The sequence below is a fragment of the Anser brachyrhynchus genome (genome assembly GCF_964034855.1).
Source record: "Anser brachyrhynchus genome assembly, chromosome: 4".
NCBI lineage: Eukaryota > Metazoa > Chordata > Aves > Anseriformes > Anatidae > Anser > Anser brachyrhynchus.
The window spans coordinates 73,231,223-73,257,030 of NC_137698.1; the positions used below are offsets into that span (position 1 = coordinate 73,231,223).

Below are 25,808 nucleotides of genomic sequence, written 5' to 3' on the forward strand. Positions count from 1 at the left end.
CCTCCCATTCAGAGCTGTCAATGGTCTGCACCTTGAAGTATTTTTCAATAAGGAAAGTCTTATTCCTGCAGGGACTTCGGCGCTATAAATTGCAAGTGGACATGGCTGAACAACTGGTCGTGCCTGCCAAGAATCAGTGTGTTTTGCTTCTGAAATACTGTATTGATCTCAGCCTTCTGTCTGTAAGTCAGGTTAATTAACTTGTATGGAAGCTGCGGCAAAAGCTCTGCGTTAGAACTAATGACTGAGAGCTTCAGATCCCTGTTAACTTAGATCTGTCTCCTTCCTGTAGCTTTCATCCTTTCTTTGTAGCATTTTACAGGGTGCTGCTAACGTTTAAGGTTGAAGTTAGTTATGACTACTTGGAGCCAACTCACCAGATGTAACAGAGTAAGTTTGGGTTAGATTTTCCTTGCAAGGTTTGTTTGCCTACTGCAAAAATACTGTTTTCTTTTCTGCGCTTGCCACCGCAGAGGTTGATTTGTCTCTCTGAAAATGTTGTGTCCTATAACCCGTTCCCACTCTTGCAATCTCCCTTTTGTATTAGGAGAATGCAGCGTAGGGAAAAATGCTTTGAGAATAGAAGAAAGAGGAGAGAGGGGCAGAGATGATCTATAATAAGGAGAACTGTAACACAGTGTTAATTAATACTCTAAATTTAATTCAAGCCTTAATATATATGTGCAAGAGAAAAGCTTAAAAAAAATGTGTGAGGTGACACTCGGTATGACTGCATGTTTGCATTAAATTAGCAGCCCTATAGAAAAATACAGAAACTGCACTCATTTAGCCTGCTGTTAACTATTGAATCTTGCTGGGCTCATATGCAGGAACTGGTGTTTTCATATCAAACTTAATTGTAGCAGTTTTTAACAGAAGAACCATCGGAATCCTCATTAAAAAGCAGTCAGAACACAAAGGTAGAAGCAGGAAAAGGGCAGGAAACTAAAATCAAGTTGGAGCACAAAATCTGTGTGGTGGGTGCACCTTCAAGGACAAGTGCACAATCAGTAAAGGAAGAGGGGAAGTCACGAAGGCTAAAATATCTACAGTAAAAAAAGTAACAGGGTAAGGAAAGGAGGAATTCAGATCGCTTTCTTAACCTATCGCAGCCTGTCATTCCTTGCCAGCAGCCTTTCAAAGTTAAACTTTTGCTCGCTCCTCCACGATTTTCAACTTTTAGGTTAAGTTAAAGGGCAACGCCCTGCTTCTTCCATACCTTTGTTAATGTGCATTAACTTTTCTTCCTTCGTTGCATGCTTTTGGGATAGCAGAATATCAAGGTAGGGTATGGGGAGGGACGGCTCTATCTGTATCCTCCAAATACAGAAGCCCCGGTAGGCTGGCCCAGTGTGTGTTCTACTTTACAACTAAGAATTTTTTACAATCTAGAGGGTTATTTTTGATTGTAGCTAAACAGCACAGTTCCGGTGCAAACTCGAACGCAGACTCGGCACTGAAGCTGCGGGGTGCTGTGACCTGGACTGGAGTGAGCAAAGCTTAGGTGAACTCAGACTTTGAAACAGACACCCACTTTTCTCCTCCGTTTTCTCTCCCTCGTGTTTATTTTCATATTTCTTGGTGATGCTGCTGTTGGTTTCTTCCTTATAGTGTCAAGTTAGCGGGTTTTCTTCGTTTAAAGTATCAGGGAGGTGGGGGAAGCTGCAAATAGCTTCTCAGTTTTTCTTTAGCATCATCCATGAGACGTTTGCTGCAGAGGGAGGAAAAACATACACAATTATTCAATTTTTTTCCTAAATTCCAGTGTTTTCCAGGGTTTCTGAATTATTTAGAGAGATTTCCAAGAACGTGGAGCACAAGCAAAAATGTAAACGCTTTCCTAGAACAAAAACAATATTGCATTTATTTAACAGAGCCCGGGATGTCAATCCAGTGATGCATAGGTCATGCTGACCCTGCGCATCAAATGGGTTTTATGTCAGATGAATTGGAAAGAAGAAACCCGGTTACAGGAGGCTCGTATTTCACTGTCTCTTTACAGTTCTTCCTGGACACTATCGGTCACTGTTTCTTTTACCTTATCGTGCTTTTCTGTACTGAATGCTGAAGGGGTATGGTTCCCACGGGGTGGCTCCCAAGCACTTGCACGCCATGCGGCATAGCTTTAGTCCAAGGAGTCAGGGCTGAGCCGAGGTGCCTTCGCTGCAGCAGTGAATACAGCCTTGGACAGACGAGAAGGGACTTGAACTGGCTCAGAAAATCACTCAGAAAATATTTTGGAGTAAGTGAACCGCTGGATGAGGAAGAATCGGTGTCTAACAGAGGCAACAAATTCAGGAGGCTTTGTGTTGTGGGGGTGTCTGATGCATCCCTCAGCTTCTTAGTTTTCAGTGACCACCTTGTATCTTTTTTCCTTCATTAGCTGAGGTTCTGTCTAAATCATAAATCAGCTCTTATTCTTTTGACTGTTATCCCCTGTGTTGTTTGCCCTTAGCCCATCAGCTTCTGATGAAGCTCTGAGCTACTCCCTGCTAGGTAACCCTCAACCTCTGGACAAATTTATTTTTTCTACTTGTCTTTCAAAATCGTTCGGCATCTCAGACTCTTGTTTGCTTCGTATTAACCCCAAACAGCTCCCGGCCATTTCCTCTGCACCCAGTGCAGCCACCTCACCCTGTGACCTAAACCTCTTACACATGTAACTGGCAAAAAGCTATCAGATTTTGTAGGGTCAGTGCAACACCAGCTTCCTGCACAGAGAAACGAGTTCCCTTGAGCTGCCTCTCTAGGCTCCAGCTCCGGCAGTCCTCCCTGCTTTGGTGGTGCGAATCGCAGCCCTGGTTTCTTGCCCAGGTACTGCTGCTCAGCCCCAAATCCAGCCAGGTCGCTCCTAACCTGCTTTGCTGGAGGCATCTGCATTCACCTCTGCGGCAGGGCTGGGCTGGCTCTTGGCTCTTTCCCCTCTCACCCCTGCAGTGGTGTTTGCATCTGGTTGTTATGGCTCCAGTGCAAAAATCGTGGTTTGTTTGTTTTTTTTTTTGCCTTCCAAATAGATTTAATCAGACAGTGCTGGCTGCAGCCGGCCTGAACTGCAAAGTGACCTGCTCGTGGGACTGCACGGAAGGGACTGGCTCAGGAAGCTCAGTCCTGCCTTGGAGAGCTCGTTACAGCCTCTGCCGGGGGGCTCCTCGGTGATGGAAAATCACCCAGCTTCTCGTGGATGTCTGCTGGGGAAGTGCTCCTCGTTTCTGGGGTATCCATCCGTAGCTGCTGCTTCTGGCCTGTGGCCTCTGCCTTACTCCAGGCTGCCTCGGACTCTTCTGACCTTCTGCAGGAGCGATGTTGCTGTTTGAGCAGCCAATGCTCAATCACAGCACTTCAGAGTGGTTTTTTGTTTTTGTTTTTTTCCCTAAAACATCCTTAAATTGCAGTGCTCACAAGCAGAAAGGCCCATGAGGAGATGTAAGAAGAGATGTGAGAGCAAGTTACCCCTAGGACAGACAACGATTCATGGATGTGTGTTAGAGCACAAAGCCCACGGGTAGAGATTTGCTTTCAGAGCTCTTTCCTTAATATGTCCGTGCTACTCATGTCACCTGCGACAAGGGATCAGAGGGATAATGTTCCTACACATACCTTCTAGGCAGTTTGCAGCCAGCTTAGTACGTAGTTTGAGTCACACATCCTTCTGTCATCTTCACAGGTGTAAGAACCAAAGTCAGAGAACACCGAGATCTGCTTTCTAAAGAGATGGAAAAACGTGATAAAGAAGTGAAGGTGGTGCCCAGCTGACAGCAAGGAGCTGAAAGCTGCTGATAGACTTCAGTCAACAGCTGTTTATTTTTAATAGCTTGGTTATGCCCAGTAAAATGCGGTGCTCCTGTAGCTGACAGCTGTGATGATACTGTCCAGAAAGTGGCAGGCAGGGGAATTTGTGATGCCCCCATTGATGGGGCTTGCTTTATAGGTGAAACAGGGAGAGCTTTAAAGAAGGACTGTAGTGCACAGGCACAATGAAAGCCCTCCTTTGCAGCACTGACATTGCTAGGAATTTTCTAAGCTCATGAATTTATGAACGAAGCCTTCAGTTATCTTCCAAGATTTCCTCTCTGGTCTCTCTTAAGATACCTGGCCGTGCAACCAGAGCTTAGACTAGAGGTACGGGTTGCTGCGGGCACTTGGGTGATGGTCGGTGTTCATCTGGGTGTAGGCTGGGTCCTGAGAACGGTGCCCTGCAGCACGATGTGAGCTGTGGCTGGCAGAGCAGAAACGTGGCATGAGGCGTGTGTAGGGACAGGCAGGAGCCACCCCAACCCCTCCTGAAGTTGGCGCTGGGGTGAACAGATCAATCAGGGGTCAAAAGCCAGTAGACCCCGCTGCGCTAGTGGGTTTTATGCTGTGTAATTGTGCCTGGCGGTGTCTTAATTTTCTTTTTTCCCCAGCTGTCGATTTCCCGTGCCGATGCAGGTTTCCTAAAGCACGCGCTGCTTCCAGTCCCCTCCCTGCATCCCTCTGCGGTGTCAGGAGGGCTCTGGCTGCATCAGCCTCCCTGCAGGACCAGGGGCTTAGCGCAGCGCTGCTCGGTGGAGCACCCACATTGGGGATGTCAGGAGGTGTCAGTGCCCCAATATCTGTATTTCACATTGCTTAGGTATTGCTTTTTTTTTTTTTTTCTGCTTATCTCATCGCAGTTGTTTTTTGCAGTGAGAAACGTTTCCCAGCTGTTCAGCCTCGTGAGGTACCTGTTGATTTTAAACACCCGTGTCCTGGTTTTCACCACGGGATCGACCTCCCTCTGTCCTCATAGCAGTAAGAGCCAGCAGTAAGTGTTCAACGGATGGATCACTTCGTTCACGAGCAGCAGAGCACACGGGGGAGAACACAGAACAACGCTGCTGCTGGGTTCTCTGTTCAGCGTTTCGCACCGCACCTTCAACCTCTGCACGTCCCAGGCCACGTTCAGCCGCTGTGCTGGGGGGGATGCATTTTAAAGGAAACGCTCCCTGTGGGAGCTCTCTGTGGGAACCAGCAGGAGCCTGCAGCCCGATCGTTTCACCTTCTTTCTCCAAAGCCCTCTGAAAGAGCCAGAGCAGCAGGGGGAGGTCACGGTGGGTTTCATGGAGAGGAACAAGCAATGCCTAAGGCTGAGGGGAAAAAATGATGGCTCCTTGGAGCGGCCGTGTGCAAGACCCTCCTGTAGGCAGCGAGGGTGGGCTCTCGTCGCCTTCAGCAGTCTGAAAGAGGCACGTCTGGGCTCCTTCAGTTGTTTCTGGTGAGGGAGAGAGATGTCTGCAGTAATCTCCTCTCCATAAGAGGAGCCTCTCTGGATTGACAGAGTGAGCGCGTGTAGCCGGGTCTCTGCAATCGAGGGGCGAACGTCGAGGCAGATGGATCACATCCCTCCGCGTTTTAAGCCTCGTGTTTTGAGGTGGATATTTCAGCAGCAGTGACTCTGTAACGCCAAAGACCGTGATGAGAGCCCCTGCGAAGGCACACGGGGGTGTGGGTGGACGCAGAGCTGCGGCGCGCTCCCGGCCAGCAGACCGGCCTTTGCCTTTTGGATCCAGTGGTAAGGGCTGGCTCACGAGGTGTGTCAGCTGTAGAGCTTCGTCTCTTCACCAGTTACTGCGTGAGCTGCTCGGACTTTCTTTTCTGAAGGTACAGGCTTTACAGCCGAGCGAAACAACACCTGGTCTTTTGTTTGAGGAGGCGCAGGGGAGGAAGAGCTTTCTGAGTGTCTTTAGTTAGCAGCTTGTCCTACAAGCTCTGCTCAGGGTCCTTCAAATCTGCAGATGTTTAAAGGAGAGGACAGCTCGTTTAGCTCAGAAGCAGGGAATCAGAAACTATTCTTCAAGCCGTTCAGTGTCCGTACTGGTCTTCCCAGCCCCTCTTTCCCTTCTTTGGGTTGCCCTCTCGGTTTGTCCTGGGGACATTTTGTGCCGTGTAACCCTCTGATCTTGTAGCTCCTAGAAGAGCCAGACCTGGCGCTGACATCTTTAAGCACACCGTTTCCCTTCTGTGGTTAATTTACTGTATTTGTTGCATTGCTTTCCTGATCGGTTCTCCTGCAGCCGCGGTGAGACCTCTGCGTTCAGATGGGGAACTCCAGCAGCCGCCCACCCCCGCGCTAACTTTATCTCACCACCAGCAGTGGAAAAACCCTTGCATCTCAGTCCTTGCGGGACTGCAGCTGTGCCAAGTGAGCCAGGAGGATTATTTCTGTGCCGGCACTGCAGTTGGTGCGGTGACCGGTACTGAGGGGAGATGGCCTGAGTTGCTGGGAGAGGCTTTAGGTTTCGGGGCTAGCCCCGGTTCGGGCGGAGCACCGCCTGACGGCCTGGGCTACGGGAGCGTGGCGGCCTGGGACACAGCACGTTGGCCGAAACTGCGCAACGCACTTGTGTGCGAGGGTGAAATGGCTGAGAGCAGTGCGGACGCAGCTGCGGGGGATGCTCCTGGTGAGGCAGCGACGTCCGTACGTTTCGTAAAACAGCTGCGCAGGGACGGAGTTAAGGCTTTGCAAGTGCAAACATTCGTCTCAAATGAAGTCAGCACCTCCAAGCTAATAATACAAGTGGTGCTCGCGGGGGAGAGACGAGAGGCCTGAGCCTTTCATCTGCGTGGTTAGAGCTGGCCGTAGGACGGGCTCAGACTGGTTTGGCTAACCGCAGCCTGTTAAAGCGGGGGTGAAGGCTGGGCCTGAGCAGCCTGGAAGCAGGTTGGGGAGTGCGTCTGCTCCGAGCGTGAGGGCGCAGCTGCGCGCTGGGCATCAAGCTGGCCGAGCCCCTGGCACTGAGCTTGTGCCCCCGCAGCTGCGCTGAGACCCTCGCTGCAGCACGGCACCTGGGGGGCTGAACGAGGTCACCGTACTCGTAGTGCTTATGTCTCAGCATTCACATACAGCTCGACATTGAGACTTTAGTTCAGATTTTTCTTTACAGCGTGTGTTCGTGTAGTTCTGTCACTCAATATTTGTCTGCTGTTGTTTAGATACACTTGCTTAGTCTCTATTTTTTTCCAGTTAAGTCTTACAAGGAGCTAAGAACTGTTTCTCTCTCAATTCTCTCGTTCCCAGCTTGTTTGCAGATTAGCAAAGAGTTTTTCATTCTCCTTTTTTTTTTTTTTTTCCTTTCTCTCCAGGCTTTTATCAGTCCCTTGGCAAGGATACCAAAGCACCTGCAGAGCCTTTATCTCATCCACCTTCAAAGCACGGGGGAGTGTTACTGGGCCCATCCTGCAAGTCCCAGGGAAAATAATTTTAGAGAGATTGTTTCAAGGCTGTGGTAAACTGGAAGCTAAACTCTGGCATCCTAAAGCCCAGGCTGGTGTGTAAGTCACTGCCTTTTCCCTTACCCGTGACTGCCTCAAACTCTCGTTTGTATTTTCACATAGATTTTTAGCTTTTCTGAAGCTAGAAAGTGAAGAAAGAAAGAAAGAAGCGTTAGTAAATCTGACTAGAAATACTGTTTTATTTTTTATCCCAGTTGTTGATTTGCCAGTGTCATAAGGAAATATTTACATCAAGTATACAGCTAGAAAAACCCGGAACTCTCATTTAGATCAGTCAATACGTCCCAAGTTGGTACGCTAAAAATCCTGCTTAACCAAAACAAATAACAAAGACTTTTTCTTTTCTTTTTTAACTACTCAACCATTTATTCCAGAAAGAAAGATAACCTCCCATTCCATGCTCAGGCAAAACTGCTGAAATCTGTGGAAGTGGGGCTAGCAGCAGAACAAGGATAGCAAGAGGGAAACAGTAAGCTTTAGCTTACAGGACTGTAAAACCCTAAAGAGTAAAGCCCTTTAATTCATATTTACTTTCTCAGTGTGACCTTGTGTTGTATTAGATGGAGATTCTAGGAGATGCGTGGCACCACAAAAAGTGGGTATATTAAGTGAGATTGTTTTCTTTGTAAATCATTCGGGAGCAAATTCAGCTTTTTGCCACGTTTTAGAAAGAATCATTGCACACCCTTGAGCAGAGGTCCAGGAGACATCCTTATTCCTCATCAGTTTATCAGCGAGGTATGTTGGCGTCAGGATTGACCTGTTTCTTCTGCCTGAGCCAGAGCTCTGTCATTGGGATTAAAGGTGACGTTTGGCCTTGGGAATCAATTTGAAAACCTCAGGTTGCGGAAGGAGCTGTGCTTTGGCACGCAGTTCGCAGAGGAAGCACCTGCTTGCCTTCCACGTGCCTCTGCTCCATCTGGACACTTGTCTTTTCGAATTTCTCAGGATAGAGTGCATGAGAAGTAGTAGCCATACGGATCGTGTAGGTGGTGGGCATTTGCAGCAATAGCTCCCAGAAGGGGATCCAGAAGCCAAGAGGTGCAGATGCTCATATCTGTTGGTTTGGCATGTTGGGTTTCATTTTGGGCTTCCCGTTCGCAGGTCTAGAGAGAGAAAAGTTTGCGATTTATTTGACGTGAAACAAACAAGAAGGCAATTGCTGTAACGCTGCTGATCAGCTCCCTTGGCCTTGGCCTGCAGCTGGGGACCTCAAAGAGCAGGCTGCGAAGTGTTCCAACAGCCCCTTCAGTAGCAGGGCTTAAGATAAGCTGCTAAGCAATTATTATTATTATTATTATTATTTAAACAAACTTTTTGGGGTCATTTTAAAATTTACCTTTAACCTTTGCACATTTCCATTGTATCATCGCAAGGAGCCTTGTCCCGCTCCTTCTGCTAACGCAATGCTGCCCTGGAAGCAAGGGAGGATAGCTGAGGGCTTTTGGGAGGCAGGGGAGCTGTTATCGGCTCATAAGGACTGCTCTCGTTGCTTGTTAGGAGGCTTTATAGGCTACAAGCGTGCTCCCAAAGTGACAGACGTTACTGGTCCCCAGCAACTGATAGTTTTATGATTTAATGAGTTGAAGATTTGGCATCTGTTTTCGCTGAAGATTGATTCGCGGTGGAAAATAAATGCTTCAGGTGCCAGAAAGAATCCCAGGCCAGATCCTCAGGCGCTCTTTAATTGAAAGAATTGTGCTGTGAACTTCCAGGGAGCTTCATTTCAATAAGTGGCAACTGCTAACAGCAGCAGGGTTTTCCTCTCTAAATAAAAGCTTAAATACGCTACAGTTGCTTAAAACATAACTCTGTCATGTTAGCAGCGCCAAAGGAAAGCTGCTGTCCCTGATGAGATGATTTCCTGAGGCGCTTGTAACCCAGCCACTCCATCAGTGGAAAACTGAAGAGCTCTACAGTTGTGCAGGATGATTTCCCCGAGGGGAGAATGCATCTCTGCACAGGGCTGGCAGCAGAAATTGAGATAAGCGAGGAATGCAGGCACTGTCCTAAACAGCATTCGGAGAAGAGTCTTCGCTAAGGTTTAGCCCTGGGAAAGCCAGGCAAAGATCAGAAGTGTGCTGGGCTGGGTGTGGAAAATAGCCTTTGTAAAAGTTCCATAACACGTTATTCAGGCACTGGTTTCTGACGCCTTCTCTGAGTTTCGTGCATTTAAAATTAAAACAAAACTGTATGGATCCCTTTTCTGTAAATGCAGGGGGAGAGAGTTGTTGTTGTGTTTTATTTTAATCCATTAATAGCAGCTTTTTGAATGATTGTAATAATTTATTTGTATAATTAAAGTGTGGTTCTTCTCTTACTGTGAAACCTACGGATGTGTAACAAGGAATCTGCATTTACCTTGGTTGCAAGATGCTTGATTTGCAAAGAACGAGGCTCCGCTAGTGTGAAATTACTGTCCCAGCCTTTCTTGCAACCTCGTTTTTCTACCGCTAGCCCGGTGCTGGCGTGGCTGGAGCAGCAGCAGGGATCCCGTGCTCGAGCGCTGCTCTTTGTGCAAGCCCTGGGGTGCTCTCTCAGCACGGGGCTCGCAAAAGCGCACGGGTGGTTTTCTGCACCTAGCAGGTGAAGAAACCAGCTGCAGGGAGGTCAGTTTGCAGAAGCAAACCATGCGTTGCATGCAGCCAGGAGGATTCCTTGCTTATAAATGGCAAATCGTTTACTGCAGTATTATTACACTCTGTTCCTGGTGGCTCGGGATGATGAGTGGAATGGGTAGATGGGGAGAGGTAGAGGAAGGAGAAAGCAGAAAAAAGGATTCCTGTCTGCCCTAGAAAATAAATGAACTCTAAAGCTACAGATATCTAACTTGCTGTTTCTTAAGAAAATCATCTCAGACTGCATGAGCCTTTTCCTTGCTGTTTCGTGGTGCCTGCTGGGGAACTAGAAGCATATGGCTGCGGTGGTGCTGCTCCAAAACGGTGCAGAGGGCATTCTGCTAGCACCAGCGGAACCTGTTCATAGTTCATAGACGCAGCTTTTTTTGGAGCAGCACGTTAGAAATGCACAATGGTAATGCTCATTTCTGGGAGATGTGCAAAGGTTTTAGACTGCTGCAAATGCCTCCTGTCTCTCTGTTCAGTATCTACTGCAGCATCAGCTCTCAGGGATTTGAATTACTTAAAAAGCAAGCACAAGAAGAAAATCTTCTCTGTTTCTACCTTCACCCTTCCCCCCCCAATCACACAGCCCCGTCCCAACCACCGTGTACCGAATGAAGACTTTTAGGTGCTTTTTGGCACCTGCTTGCTGTGTCACTTCAGTGTGAGACACCAACAAGTTGCAAAGTGTCACCAGCTGCCAAGCACTAACCTCTTACACCTGCATCTGCGTCGCCTGGTTTCTAAAATGAAAAAAAAGAAAATGTGTTAGCTCGGAGACACCAAGTCACAGCTTCGTAAAGAAAGGCAGCAGTGGCATCGAGCTGGCATTCCCTAGCACCCTGCCACCCTTCTCTTTACTTGAAGACTGATCAACCAAGCGTATTTTGGGGGAAAGCCACACAAATGAGCAGTGTTGAACGTTCCCCCGGCTCTCGGCTCCAGGATTATCACAAACTAAAGGGTATTTTCCTGGGAGCAGCAGTAGCAGGGTCACCCTGCCAACACTGACAGGGAATTATTTTTTGCTCTCTCCAGTGACTTTTTGGCACACTGCTGAAAATCCGTTGGCAGCAGTTATTTCTACAGCAGGCGAGTGGCGTGGATCCCACGCAGCGCGCGGCCAAGTTTCTCTCCAGGTGGCTGCGATCTGTCTTCACACACCACGAGGGTTTTGTTGGGCTTGGTTTCACCCTCTGGGCTTCTTCGCTGCTGTTACAAATGTGCAGAGGGATGCAGAGAGACACGGAGCTCTGCCTTTAGACTACATTTGTTAAACACGCTCTTTTTTTGTGGCTCTAACCTAACTTAGATCAGCTCAGGATCCATCCCCCCCAAACGATGCTCTTTCCCATTTTAGCATCTACGTCATTATTTCAGGATGTGTTCAGGAAAATACAATGTTAAACCGTTAATTTTAGCACGAAAGGGAGGTGTCTTGATGTAAAAATCCTGCCTTGAGGGTTTGTGCTGCCTGCTGCAGAAATTAATGCAGCTAATGGCTTTCCGCTGGTAATGCAAATCAGCATTGAAAGGCAGAAAGAAATTGTGGAGTAGTGTTTTTAAGTTAATGGTATTGCACGTCACCAGGAAATCCTGGTGCACGTGGGGTGCTCTTGGTCCTGGGGGCTTTAGGGGGAGTTTGGACCCACCACAGGACACCAAACTCCTGTCTCTCCAGTGCTTCAGCGCCATCTCCCTCAAGAAGAAGGGGTTTTGGCCGGGGTTTGTCAGTGTTTGTTCGTGTATTCCTTCCTATTGCCGTGGGTAGTGGAGATTAGTGTTTTTCGGGGCTAGCAGATGCTGAAAAATTCTACCTGTTAAACCGGTAAGTTAATCTCACATCAGCTCCAGGCTGTAGGGTCAGTGAGGATGTAGTGAGGTTAATTCAGCAGCGGAGCATGGCAGTGATCCACACTAACGAGCTGAGCCATGTAACGAAATCGGTGCAGATGCTGGGGGTGTCTGGGCACTTCCCCAAAGGAAAGCTAAATCGCTTTCAGCGGGCATTAAACTGATTTAAATCCATTTGCTCTCACTGCTTGCTGAGGACAAGTTAAAGACATTTCAAACATGAAATTCAGCTGCAGGACTTCTGCCTTCCCAGAGACCTTGCGTTACTGCTTGAACTGCACCAGCCTCTGAAGCTGGGTATTAAGTAGCTAGGTTGGTTGTAGCTCAAGCTGCTGATCAGAGTCATTTGAATTTGCAAGTCCCATGCTGAAGCACCTTTATCCTGTTTTGTCAAAGTGTTCCGGTACTTTTGCCTCTGATACACTGATTTAAGGATGGTAGGACTGATACAGTTTGGTAGGGTAAGTTTCCTCTGTTTATATGTATAATATAAGACAACAGAATATATGTTGTCTTATATTATTATCAAATACAGAATTTGATGCTTGTTTCTCAAGCTAAACCTACAGGTGAGGAAGATACAGAAATGAATTTTAAGAGTGGCCCTTTTGCATTCACTGTGTCCTGGTTACTCGATAGCTACGCGAGGGGAAGAGCCAGAAAGCCCATTCTGCTGAAGGACCGGGCTCTGCTCTTTGGCCTGAGGCTCAGGAACATCTGCAGGGGCTCGGGGTGCGACTTACTTTGGCACAGCACGATGGTGATGACCAGGGCAATGAGAAGCAGGATGCAGGCAGCAGCCAAAGGAACCCAGATGAAAATCTCACAGAAGAAATTCAGCTCCTTCTCCTTGCTCGTCTCTGCAGGAATAAAGGAGAGAGAAGCAAGAGGGGAGGTCCCGCAGGTGCTCACGGCTGGGGTTACGGCCGGCCCTGGCGGAGCCACCTGGAGGCCCAGCAAGCAAAGGGACCCGTCTGGCTTTCAGCGAGGCTGGTGGGAGCTGTAGGTGAGGAGAGGGCTTCCCCAGCCTGCAGAGGGAGAGGTGGGGACGAGGGGTGTCTACAGGTGACATCCCTGACATCCAAGGTCCTGGGGAGCTGAGGGAGGCAAAAGTCTTCTCGTGTCTCTTGCTGAGGCTAAAACTGGTGCTAGCACACAGGGCTTTCCCTCTTTTTGGAGTGCCCAGCCACCAGGCATGCTGATGCTTTGTGAGTCATCCCAGGTGGGATGAAATCTGCGTTTGGAGTCACCAAACCACGGGCTCATCTAGGTTGGAAAAGACCCTCAAGATCACCAAGTCCGACCATCAACCTGATACACCAAGTCCCAGCACCAAACCATGTTCCTTGGTGCCACATCCACACATCTCTTTAACCCCCGCAGGGATGGGGACTCCACTGCTTCCCTGGGCGGCCTGCTCCGAAATGGAGTCAGAATTGAACCCTCTCGACTGCAGCTCTCCAATTCTGACAGGGCTAAAAGGACCCCCCACCCATCCCAAAATGCCTGTGGTCACTACAGGCATTCAGCTAAGCCCTTCGGACCCACAGCAACCCCTCTGGCAGAGCCCCCCTCCTTCCCTCTGCCTCCCCTGGGTTACCTGCCTCGTGGCTCTGCAGGCAGACGTTCCTCTTGGTGACCTGGGCGCTCTGGGTGGTGGGCACGGTTGTGACGGGCGCCGCTGTCGTGGTGACTGTAAGTGACAGGGGATGAATAAAGCACACAGCGAGACAGAACAAAATAGCTCACCCCCACCCGTGCTGGGGAACGGCTGCTCCTGTTGCCAGCTTGGGAGGTCTTTGTAGGGCCCATTTTGGGACTGCAATGCCCTGAAATTCTCCCCTGGGGCGAGCTTGTGTTGCTGAGCTGCAGGCTGGTAGATGTGGGCTCCTAATTTCTTGCTTTCTGCCACCACTTCTCAATTTCTGAGCTCTTATCTGTAGCTCTTAGGACACATGTCCTGAGAGAGACCTGTTTTTTTTTTTTCTTTCCTCGGTCCAAACTCCAGCCTCGCCTGTGAGTTTCTGTTTGAGGTGCTGTAAGCGTTCAGAGCTTGGCAGGACTTCTAGGGCCGAGGCGAAGTGAGGAAGGAGGGGGTGGTTGTGGACTTTTTTGCTCTCATCCCCTCAGCCACCGGTGGGATGGGGAGGTGCTGCTGGGTCTGCTCAACCACCTTCGTCTTTAGGCCGGGACGAGCAAGCAGAGACGGTGAGCAGGGAGCCTCCAGCAGGAGGACCAGGGCCTTGGGCATAAGATGCCTTGGGCAAAGCAGTAGGGAGATGGGGACTGGGGGCAATACAACAATAAAAAAGGCATGGGCAGGGGTGCTGGGTGTAAGTGAGGTAGGTGAGGACGTTGCTGACCTGGGAAGAAGATGCGTAGGCCAGAGCTGAAGTACAGCACTTGGTTGAAGTTGACGGTGCAGAAATAGATCCCCTCGTCCTGTGCCTCGAAGGAATTCACCTGCAGCCGATAGGATGTGCCGCTCTTCGACACCTGAAAGCGTGAAGACGTTTTCTGGCTCCCCTCAAAGGTTGTCCTGGACAAGGCGGAAATATAGACGATGAAGTGAAGGGTCCCAGCCTTGTCCTGGCGGATCCAGGAGATGCCGCTGTCTGCAGAACTCGTGCACTCCAGCTTCAGTGGCTTTCCCCTCTCGGGGTGCGTGATCTTGCTGTCGTAGAACTTGGGCACTGTCACGTACTTCTGGCTCTGGGCTCCAGGGCAGCCTGCGGGGGGACAAGTCCACCATCACCCTTCGCAGCCCGCTCGGGAAGAGCGGCACCGCTCCAGGCAAGCGTGGGGGCTGCTCCTGGGGGTCTTTGGGCAGCCCCAGGGCTGGCACCTGTGCCCTGAAGGAAGACACGAAGGGAGGACCGCGCCATCCAGCACGCTTGGGTGGTTTGGTTGAGTCCCTGGGGGACTCAGCATTCAGCCACCCGGGCTTTAAGATGGATGCTGCCCTTCAGAATAGCTTTCAGCTGCGTTCTCGGGGGTGGTAACATTTCCCAGCTAATCTGAAGTGATTCCCTAATAATAACTGCTATTTTTTTTCCCCTTCCCTTTTTGTTTTGCCATTCCCATCCCCTCCAGTAACTCCTGTCCAAGCGGGCTGTGTTCCCGCTGCATGTCACGCTGCAGTCACGCCGCTCCTGCTTTCCTTCCCTCCACATTCACTGAGCAGCCCTGATCGTTTGTCTTTTGGGCTTGCTCTTCATTTTCCCCACTGATCGTTTTCTCCAGTCCCTTGGATTCGGTGGAAGGGGGAACGCCTTAACCCGTTTTACTCGCTCCCCCTGGAAAAGGTCACCAAGAATCCCAGTCCCATACTCACAGAGCCCCAGGCTGAGCAGGAGGAGCAGCGCAGGAGATGCGTCCGTCATCCTCGGGGACAAGGCAGCGGAGCACAGATGATCTTTCTCGCTTGCCTTCGGAGGCTGTGCAGCTTTTTGGAGAGGATGTGATGTCACCAGGACCCTCTTAAGTGAAGAGCCGGTGTTCAGCATCTGAGGTGAAATGAAACAAGCAATGATTTCTGAAGAAATTCAGTTCTGCTCCAGAACTTGGGCTCATTTGTCATTATGGCATTTATTTTAATGGTGCCTTAAGGGTTTTGCTGTGGCAACTTCACTAGAGATTCAGACTGCCAACTCATGGGCTTGAAATCAGATCAGCCACCGCAGACTGCTGTCTCCCAGCCGTTCGGGGCACTCACACCAGGTCCAGCTCTGCAGAAAACATGGGCGAGTGCCATGCCATGGACGCAGGCCCCACGCTGCATTTCTTGGCAGAGGTTCTGCTGCCTTCACTTGTGTGCGCTCAGGTCTGGTGTAGGTGGAAGAGCACGCTATTTTATTACAGAGCAAACAAGATGCGGGAATATTTTACAGCATATATTCATATACATATATATTTTTATGTCCAAACCCATGCATTGCTGACATGTAGCTGAGTTCTTCAGCCCAATTGTTCTCTGCAATTGTTCTTTGCTCTGAAAAAGCTGCTTTGTGCAAGGCAGGTGGTCGCTGATGCAAAACCCGTCAAGAAAGCCCCATGCCCCAGTGGCATGTGTTCTTTTCTTTTTTTTTTTTTTTTTGAGCATCTTGTGGTTTTCATCTCCAACCGCAGGGACTTCCGTACTGCCAAAAAAAACTTTACACGCTTCAGCATTCAGGGCTCTTGGTTTTGCCTCCAGGTGACCACTTGCACATTGGGAGGGGTTGGGCTTCCTGGCATTTGCACGTAGAGTAGCAACAGTTTCACCAGGCTGGTGGGGTTATTTGTTGGTATTTCCTGGCCTTCCTACTTGTTTTTTTTTTTTTTATTATTATTATTATTATTATATCTCGCAGGTAACTAGAGATAGGACTAGAGGGAGTGGCCTCAAGTTGTGCCAGGGGAGGTTCAGGTTGGAAATGAGGAGACATTTCTTCTCAGAAAGAGCAGTCAGGCGTTGGGACGGGTTGCCCAGGGAGGTGGTGGCGTCACCGTCCCTGGGGGTGTTCAAGGAAAGGTTGGTCCTGGTGCCTGGGGACATGGGTTAGTGGTGACATTGGTGGTACAGGGGTGGTTGGACCAGGTGGTCTTGAAGGTCTCGTCCAACCTTAATTATTCTATGATGATTATTATTATTTTTCTTTCTGTGGGAGGTGTATTTCTACTACTCCTTTGCAAAGAAAGCCCCCTGTTCCTGGGCATGTCAGGAATCAGGCACTGCTGACTGATGAAACTGCTGTTGTGGCTGCTGCTAAGACGTGACGGTTATGAGAAAGTGACCTAAATGGGCTAGGAACGGGGCTCATTTCACTGGGCCTCAAAACATTTTGGTGAGTGAGGAGAGCGTGTATTAGGCCCACTAAGATCTGTGAAACGTGCTTTGGTGAGGCTGTAAGACTTGTCTGCGTGAAATAGAACAGATTCTTTTTTCAAAACACAAAGAGAACAGGTTTCATCAGTTAAATAACATTACAAGGCTCTGAGTCTTGAAATCCCATCAAGCAAATGTGAACATCAGACCTGAGGTAACATCAGACCTGAGGTAAAAGAAATCACTTAGGACTCTGGCCATCTCTGAACGTGACTTCTAAGTTATGCTGTTTGTGTAGGCCCCTTCTCTTTTGGGGGGCAGTTTATTCTCCTTAACCTAAGTGGAATCGTGCTGCCTTTATCATGGGATAAGCTGCTTTTGGGAAGTGCCTGGCTTCACTGACTAATGGAGGAGCCTAGGCCGGGAACTCCACTTCTCCACTTCAGAGGCCAGGAACTCCACTTCTCCACCTCAGAGTGTGATTTTATTATGTGTCACTCCCAGATACCGAACAGGAGCCCAGTTTCCTCTCCTAAGGACAGCTTAGGACCTTCAGCTTGGTCCTCGTGGCTGACGGACTGAGCTGGTTTCCACACGAGGCCACCTCTTCCTGTGTCGTGTTCAGGCCCTGGGCCCTGCGTCACCACTCAGAGGACTCCTTTTCCTCCTCGTATTTTTATTTGCGGAGGCGCTTTGTGACTCACCCCTACACAAAAGGTACCACCAGGCCCTGCCTCTTCTGATGTTGCCCGTTTTGCAGCACGGGATGAAGGTCGCATTGCTGAGTAACAGGAGATGGTTTCAGGGGAGCTAGTCCTTTCTGCTGCCTTCAATAAGCTGCTAGCGAGTATATCCCTTTAATGCAAGACAAAAGCTTATTGTCAGTGGGGGAGAGATGTAAGCAGGCTGTCACGAGTCCTTTCCCAGCACGGACACCCTTCATCGGCCACAGGGGGACACAGGGAAGCGTAGCTCTGCAGGAGACGTCTGTGTGGTATCAGATGAAACCACCCCTCTTTTGTGCCTCCATCTCATATCTCCTCAATAACGAATTGCCTGGGGGCAGGGATCATCTTTTTCTGGGTCCCGTGTTTACATATCCCCTGGCACAAAGCTATTTCTCCTTTCTACAGTAACGAATAAGAACAACTAAAACGGTTGGAGTGGCAATTACTTCATTATGAAAAGCTCCAGGCACACAAACGGGACCTGCAGGAAAAGCTGTGATTTAAAAACTAGCACCTGTATAAAGAATTTAGATCTGCACCGTGGTGGCATGCTCCGATCTCAGCCCTGTTGAAGTGTCTGCTGGGATGCCGAGGCTTGCAGACCTCATGAGATCAGCAGTGAACGCCCGCGGTTGCGGTCTGATGTTCCTTGCCTTAACTCTGCAGCTCTCCTGTTGGTTGTGAAGAACGCAAAAAGGCAGCAAATTTATTCAAGCAGCTTGAACTAAGCAGAAAGTATGCCTATGTTTTACACTCTGACCTACTCTGAAAGTGGGGGTGAGGTGGTAAATGAGATTAATTAAGGAATCCCTCTGGATTTAGCATGCTCAGGTTTGACAGTTTCTCCTCTGGAGGATATTTTGCAGTGGACTTGGTAGATTGAGGACAGCAGTCCAATCAGTGAAGCACTGGCATTACTAATGTGTTTTATTAATAATTTCTGTTGTAGTGCCACACTTACGATATGCCTAAGGAAGAAGAAATATCAGACAGCCACTTACTTCCACAAAACATTGTATAAGAGATGTGAGGAGACCAGGCCAGGTTGGTTAGACAGTAGAAGGTAGATTTTTTTTTTCTCCCAAACCTCCCAGTAAGTTTCAGTTCACTGATAACTAAAGTTGCAGGTCTCTGATTGCTGGTGAACTCCAGCCTAAGCTGCTTATCTTTAAATGCTAAGATCAGCCTAGATTAAATTTTGATGTTTCAGATCCACTAAGCCCTGCTGGGCTGTGCACCTGCCGAACCAGTGCACATCAGGTGCGAGGGGTCCGGCACCCCATGGCATAACACAGCCTTGATCCAGATGCAGACATCTCCATGCAGAGAAAGCGTGGGGATAGAGAAAGAGGAAACCATCATTATCAGTGTGGGGGATCTTCATATCTCATAGGGTTGTTCCCTCAGGATTCAGTTTGTGAAACAGAAGCTGTTTGCCTTGCCCTGGTTTTCAATGAGAGACTGGATTCGCTGGAAGAGGTGTGATTTTGGTTAGGGCAACTAATAGAGTCGGAAAAGAGAGATGAACTTTCAGGTATGCAGGTCCTTCTTCCCTTCAGAAATGGCAAGATTAAATGTGTGTAGAGACTGGGGAGAAATTGGTCTGTATTTTATTTATGTCAAACAACTAAATAGAAGACGTGAACAAAGAGAGAGGAGACAGTCATGCAGGGAAGAGGCAGACTGGCAAGGACCTGCGTTTTTGGAATGGGTCTCAGCAGGAGGCTAGTTTAGGATTCGTTTTCTCAGTGCTTGCTGAGGAGATTTCACTTGGAAAAGCTAGGAAAGATTTCCTACCACAGCCCCTTGGTCAGACACAAATTTATCTCAGTGTGTTTTGGAGTGGGCTTTTAAACGTGAAACTTTTTGTTCTTTTTGAAAACATTAGTGGGGTAAGTTGTTGCATGTAAAGTCTTCCAACCGTTATGGAAATTATGAATTAAATGAAATGGTAGTCTGAAACACTTTAAAATTACAGCGAAGAGATTGGGAGTGAGAGAGAGCTCGGGGCATCAGAGCTGGAGCAGGTGGTGAGTTTTGGACATGACTGATTTCTTAGTCATCTTGTGGAAGGGTCACTTCTACAGCACATCAATGACTTTTTCATAGTGATAAGGAACTCTTCAGCTGCTTTGGATCAGTAATATTCCACATGGCACAGATCTCTAAGAGCATTGTGTAGCTGGAGCACATCTCGGGACAGGGGAGCTGTGCCGTGAGGATGGTAGGCACACCAGGAGCATCGGAATGACCATGCTCCACCAGGTCTGTTGTTTCTGCTGCTCACGATATCTCACCACAGTGCTTCAGGAGGACACCTCTGCGCAGCCTGCGAAGCAAGGATGCAACGTTGCTGGCTTATGACAAGTAGGTGCTGCTTGGTCCCTGCAAGCGATCAGCTTGTGGTAACTCAGAGTGTGATGGCTGGTTGTGTTTAGGCATTGCTGATTCTTCCTGTTGTTAACATTAGAACTCTTGAGCTCTTTGGTGAGGAGGAATGGAAAGTTTTAATGAAGATTTCAGAATTTAGTCTCAAATCACAAACTTTTCTTTCAGATGCAGGGTAAAAAAAAAAAGTTGAGACTTAAACATACAACTTTTCCGGTGTGAAATGAAGCTGTGGTTTACGAGCAGCTTGCTGCACCCTTTTCTTTGCAAAGCTGCAGCACTGAAGGGGTTTGGAGAATGTCAAGTGCAACAGTCATGTGCCCGACGCTCACACACCATCTTTTCACTGTAGCTGCATGTTTCCAGTGCAGCGGCCAATACTGCGCTCTATTCTGGATACTCCTCGTGTAAACACCACGTACCTTAAAATAGATTTTCCTTAAAATACAGTTTGCAAACCACAGCTGCTCCTGCACGCTCATCTCTCCAGGTGTAGCCCTTTAAACTGATCGCTAGGTCAGAAATCTCCATAACCCCAGTGCTCATCGATACCTGAGCCGAGAGCTTGATACAAGACCAGAATGTGCTAAGGCTTTGCTCTGGGCACCTGCCTTGCTTTGCACAGGCTTCCCGCACCTTCTCTCTCGGTGCTGCAGAGCTGGGACGTGCAGACACTTGGTAAATCAGCAACCAACGACGCCATCTTTTGGGGACTGGTGACAATTCACTCCTGCAGAAAGCAGAGCGATTTTGCTGCAGCTGGATTTGGGAGAAAACAGGTTGGTTTGCTGCCGCTGCGATCTCCTGCATAGCACGGAAACCTGAGGTTCAGTCCAGAACTACAGAAAGGCTTCACATCTCTTAGCACCTCTCCTTAGAAGAAAAAGTGATGGTCAATATCGCTCCGGTGCACCAGTTTTTGTCTGAAGAGCAGTTCCAGTCTTTAACTGGTGAACTGGGCCCGTGATCCCACTTCCAATTCACATTTTCCGTTGCAGTCCCCATTCCCAGAATCACATTTCTGTTGGTTTTGAGGCACTGTGTGGCTTTGGGCTTCTAGTTCAGCCCCCTCCTACCCCCCCCCCAGCTCTCATAGCCTTGGTGTTATCCCCACAGCCTGACTTCTCCCGTCTCCATCAGTTCAGAGTCTTGTCACAGCTGGTCTGCTTCCTTGATGCACGCTGATTATTTTCCCTGAAGACCTTGGGGAGGAATGCCTGGTGGAGATACCCCAAGGAACTTCTGGGGCTGTTTGTGCAGCGTGGGAGGACTTTCACAGACCGCTCTGGGAAAATATTGCTGGTACCCGTATCTGGTATTGCTGTGCATCTTCCCTGTCAACATCTTAGAGAGGGAACTTTAATTTCGGGGGTTGGTTACAGCTAGGGGAACGGAGTTGGTCCCATTTCTGATTGTCCACCCCTCCTGCTGGTGCTGCTGCCCGTATGGGAACCCATGGCTTTCCTGGGATGACTTGCTTCATCTATTCTGTGGTCCTATTGCTAGTGTTGGCTGGCTTGTACCACTTGGTATTTCTTCTAGATTTTGCATTTACTTGGAAAAAAACCAACAACACACACACACACACACAAAAACCCCCTCACTGTACAATTAAAGCTGTGAAGACACAACCCTCAAACAGGATATCTTATTCAAAAGAAACAGGGGAGGGGAAGGGGGGTGCGAAGAGATCGGTGTGTCAAGAAGCAGCAGCTGGGTTAATGTGCCCCTTGCCATCACCAAAACAAGCTGAATTCGGTGCTGAGTTTCACTTTTGACAGCCTGATGCCCACCGTGGCTGTGAAGAGAAGTGTTTTGTTGCTGGTTTTGCACGCCTGGTCTCCTAAAAATGCTGCTCTCGCTGTGTTTGTGATGTCGGGCTCGACAGCCGTGTAGCAATTCACATTTAAGACACAAACTGCAAATATTACTTCTATGCATGTTAATTTACTCGTATTTATGCCTTGTAAATACAGAACTGTGGAAGGGGCTTTCAGAGACTGGGCAGTAGGGGGGCAGGTGCAGTTCAGATCAGATGAATGAGAAGTGGAGCGTACAAGGAAAAACACTCCTCACTTTGCTGTAAAATGAGTCACTCAGGAGTGGAAATTTGGGTTAAGGCTGATAAATATCAATTCAGTGCTCGGCAGCAAAACCAAATCAGATGTTAGGAGGCAGGAAAGGAATTGGGTATAAAATAACAAAGCTGTGTCCCTGTGTGGTCCAATCCATGGCCCCATGCACTGAACAAATCCTTGAACGCCGTGAGCTGGCCTCACTCGGCCTCAAAGAGGGGACTCAGAGTAGTAACAGGGCCTGAAAAGGTTCAGAAAAGGGCAAAAAGGAGGGTCAGGCAGCTGAGAGGGATGTTGCGTGGGCAGGCTGGGCTTCCTTGGCCCGAAAATAGCTGATTTAAATGAACATTCACTAGAGGTCTCCAGAATTGTGACTGGCAGGAGGGAGCGGAGAGGGGTTGATTGCTCGCTGCCTCTCCTGATCCATGCGGAAGGTAAGGGGCAGCAGATGAAGCTGGTGAGGGTCAGGTTCAAAGCAGAAGCCGTCCTTCGCCCGGGGATATCCTCGCCAAGGGGCTCTGAGGATGCAGAGCCTGGACAAGTGCTTGGAAGGGAGGTCCACCGTGGTTACTGAACAGATAGCAGCAGGCTCAGGGAATCTTTTTAGTTAAAAACAGGCAGAACACTCGGGGGACGTATCATGTACAACAGTCCTGTCAGTGTTTATGAGCTGTCTGCTTGGAGGCACAGTAGTCTTTGCTACCTTTGTACCTTTGCTCTACCCCAAACCAGTCATTTTTAGGCTCTGAAATACGAGACCTCATTAAAGCATGTAATTTTGAGGAAGCCGTTTGCTACAAAGCTCCACGTCTCGTTCTTCTGAACCACTGCTGTTTTTCCAATTATCTCCTTCTTTAGAGCAGCACAGTTAAATCTTGCTGAGCTGTCGGCCTGGCACAAGGACGCGTATCCCCGGGAAGGAACCCGGCAGCGCTGCATCCCTCTCCCAGCATCTCTGAACCCCTGACAGTGAAGGAGCAGGGCAGGGTCCAACTCTTTCATGCGGTTACCGTTGCACAGAGGAAGAAACCATCTTCTGGGTGTGTATACATTCAGTGTAGAGGGGATGAGCACGCTCTGCCTGTGGCTTTCCAACCCGTGTCTCCAGCTGGGTAAGGTGGCAGAGAACAGGCTGGGGGTGCTGGAGCCTCACGTGGCCCTGCAGGGCATCAGCCTTCAGCCCTGCAGGCTCGGGAAATTGAGTGAGTGTGTTCCCGAAGAGAGACATGTCTAAATTATGCTCAAGTTGTCCTGGGTATGGTAGCGATGGGTGAGTCAGACGGCAGCAGACCGACCTGAGGGAGGGTGTGTGTTGCAGAAATGGCTTTTCCACTGCTGCTCAGACTCATTTCCTCTTGCATCGAGATGACTCGAGACATGTTTTAATAACAGCACGGTCATCTGCTCGCTGCTTATTGCTCAGGGCAGGAATACGCAATCCCAGACCCCAGGAATATTTTGCCTTTTTGTTTTTTTTTTGGAGAGACCGCTAGGAAATATCCCAACTTGAATTCTGCATTCGGTGCTGGTGTTAAGGCATGGTATTTTAAAGCCTTTTTGCTGGGTGCAAGCCCAGCCCAGCATCTTTCCCCGAGACCTCGGCCAGCGAGGTGACCTCGCGCTTGTGGCAGACGGAGGTTGCACCCTGAGCTCTGCCGAGGATGGGTGCTGGTTCCCCCTGGGACCTGCAGGGCTGAGCGAGGGGACGGGACCCCCCCACACCCCAGCATCTGCTCCGTCGGTGGTACCTGGAGAGACATCAGATACGGTGGGACCTGCGGGGGGGTCTCTGCCTTGGGATGAGGATGCAGAAGATTCACAGATTCACAGATTTCTCTAGGTTGGAAGAGACCTCAAGATCATCGAGTCCAACCTCCGACCTAACACTAAGTACTCCACTAAACCATATCGCTAAGCTCTACATCTAAACGTCTTTTAAAGATGGTGCAGAAGAGCCCCCGGCTTCTCCGAGGATGCTCCGAGGGTCCCCAGCACTTCGTGTCGGACATGTCGCGGTGGTGGGCACCGGCCCGTGGCAGGAGGGCGGTTTTCCTGTCCTGCTGCAAATGTTTACAGCATGGGGAGAGTTTTGTTGCATGTGGGAGAACCCTTGGGATGAACGTGTGTCACGCAGAGGTAAGTAATCTCGCCTGTTGGCAGGGCGTATGCAAAATACGCAAAATGCATATTTTATACGCTCATTTTTAACTAAATCTGATATGTACTCCACTTAAATGACCGCTGAGATACCAAATGTCTGTATGTATCAACATCTCTGTGCTGCATGCACTCAGTAATACCTGCAGCTTCTGTGCGACCTCAGCATTCATGCAAGGAAACGTTGTAAGGTCCAGGAAAACACAGGCCAGCAGTACTCAGGCAGTAAATTTTGCAGGTTTTGTGTTCCTGCAGCTATGCTGTTTCTGTCTGCTTCGACGGCACTTGGGATTTGCTCGTTTTGGGGGTGCTGGAGCGCCGACAGTGCAGCCCAGCTACAGAAGAACGGGAAAGGGAACGGCAGAGGAGGAGTGAACGTGACCCAGCACCCCCGTCTCTGCTCCTGAGAGCAGCTCTCCCCTGGGCTCTGTGTTCGCATGAAGGAGGCAGCTGAGATAAGGAGGCAGAGCGCCGCAGCCTTGGCAGCCCGGACAGACACCAGCATTTTCCCAAAAAAGCATTTCTCAGGTGTCCTGCGCCATTCTGCAGCGCTGCTCCTGGTCCCTCTCATTCCTGAGTTCACCGCCACGGCCAAATTTTTCTCCTGGTTTTTCTAGGGGTGTCTGTCAAAACTTATTTAACTGTCAGCATATATAAAATCATACATGTGTAACTACACAAACAGTGGACATTAAATGGCTCTGGATGCTCAGAAGTCCTGCTGTGCACCTGTTTTCCCCGCAGTGAGATGCGCAATCGCCAGCGACCCCGCACCGAGCCGTTCTGAGTGAGGACAGGCTGAGAAATGGCTGGGCTCCTCAAAGTAAGAATGACAAACCCAGCGCTGCCAATAGTCAATTAGTGGCTGAGATATTCTGGAAAGATCAACGACATATTTTGAATTAATCGACGAAAGTTTTACAGAAGCAATAACAATATTCCCTGCAATGCCTAACCTGTGTATCTGCTCTGACTATTGCAAGATATGCATGCGCTATTTATTCAAATAACAACTCTAGTCTTTTTTTCCTAGTATAACAAGGAATAAAACGTATTCAGTATGTGGCGGATCATTGCAATGTGTTGTTTCTGACCTCTTTTACAACTCCTTGCCCGCTGATTGATGGGTGTGGGCTCGAGGTAGGGAACTCTTTGTATTCTCCTTGTCCTGTTTGAAGGCACTTTGTCTTTGTCAGACCTCGTGCCGTGTCTCCTGGTGCCATTTGTGTGACATCGTTTAGCCGCCGATCGAGGGCTCGGGGCTCTCGGTGTTAAATCCCATCATTTTTCCCTTCTCCTGGCAGGAGGAGGGAGCAGAAGGCTGGCAGCTCGTTGGGAGGAAGTACAGAAGGAGGAAGAAATTAGGGAGGACATCACGCCGGGGTGATGCTACCACTCTGATGCCATCTCCGTGTCTCTTCCCCCTCCCTCCACGGACCCGGCTTTGCGGCTGGCTCGGGCTCGCTGCCATCAGCGGTGGCCCCGCAGCGTTTTTCCGCGGGGTTTCACTACCGAAGTGCCCCCGTCCCCGCTCGCCTCGCAGCGCCCTGAGCTTTGGCTGCTCTTGTCGTTGTGCTTTCCACAGCGAGGAGGGTAGGAAAGGAAAAAAAAAAAAAAACAGCTGCAAATGCCGGGGGCTCGTTTTCTCAGATGTGAAAGCCTCTTTTCATTAGCGTTTCTATTTCTTTCGTGCGTGTGCTCTGGAAAAAAAAATCTGTGAAAGGGGGGCGATTTTTCCACCGGCTCTCGCATTTGTGAAACCTGCTGCTCAGATCTCTGAGCGCGACGGAGGTTTGCTGCCTGAAAATACTCTATTGGTGATCAGAGGCATCACCGGATTATTTTTTTTTTCATAGTTTCCATTGATAAAGTGCGCGAAGCTGCCTTTCGAAAGGAGGTGCAACCTCGGCTGCTGCTGTCCCCTCTG

At 49.2% G+C, this 25,808-nt stretch overlaps 1 protein-coding gene and 1 long non-coding RNA gene across 7 annotated transcripts; one reads left to right on the forward strand and one right to left on the reverse strand.

Moving 5' to 3' along the window:
- The first annotated feature begins 3,933 nt into the window (after positions 1 to 3,933).
- LOC308195215 lies at positions 3,934 to 25,708 on the forward strand. 2 transcript variants are annotated; one of them, XR_013951346.1, is made up of 4 exons: positions 3,934 to 6,419; positions 7,102 to 7,290; positions 22,583 to 22,764; positions 24,120 to 25,708. It is a non-coding gene; the product is annotated as an uncharacterized lncRNA (long non-coding RNA). The 2 variants fall into 2 exon arrangements; XR_013951347.1 differs by lacking the exons at positions 3,934 to 6,419; positions 7,102 to 7,290 and adding an exon at positions 15,993 to 22,158.
- CD8A (CD8 subunit alpha) lies at positions 7,284 to 15,383 on the reverse strand. Of its 5 annotated transcripts, none has more exons than XR_013951344.1 (7): positions 15,061 to 15,383; positions 14,090 to 14,455; positions 13,327 to 13,419; positions 12,470 to 12,586; positions 10,585 to 10,615; positions 8,591 to 9,301; positions 7,284 to 8,357 (listed from the first exon to the last, which is right to left on the reverse strand). XR_013951344.1 is itself a non-coding variant. In XM_080592230.1 (6 exons), exons 1-6 carry the CDS (start codon positions 15,230 to 15,232, stop codon positions 8,303 to 8,305), a joined length of 834 nt encoding a protein of 277 aa, XP_080448356.1. In that variant the 5' UTR covers positions 15,233 to 15,383; the 3' UTR covers positions 7,284 to 8,302. The 5 variants fall into 5 exon arrangements, 3 of the variants coding, with proteins under 3 accessions (XP_080448356.1, XP_080448358.1, XP_080448357.1); XR_013951345.1 differs by having other exon boundaries at positions 8,591 to 9,457; XM_080592230.1 differs by lacking the exon at positions 8,591 to 9,301.
- Positions 25,709 to 25,808: the final 100 nt, after the last annotated feature.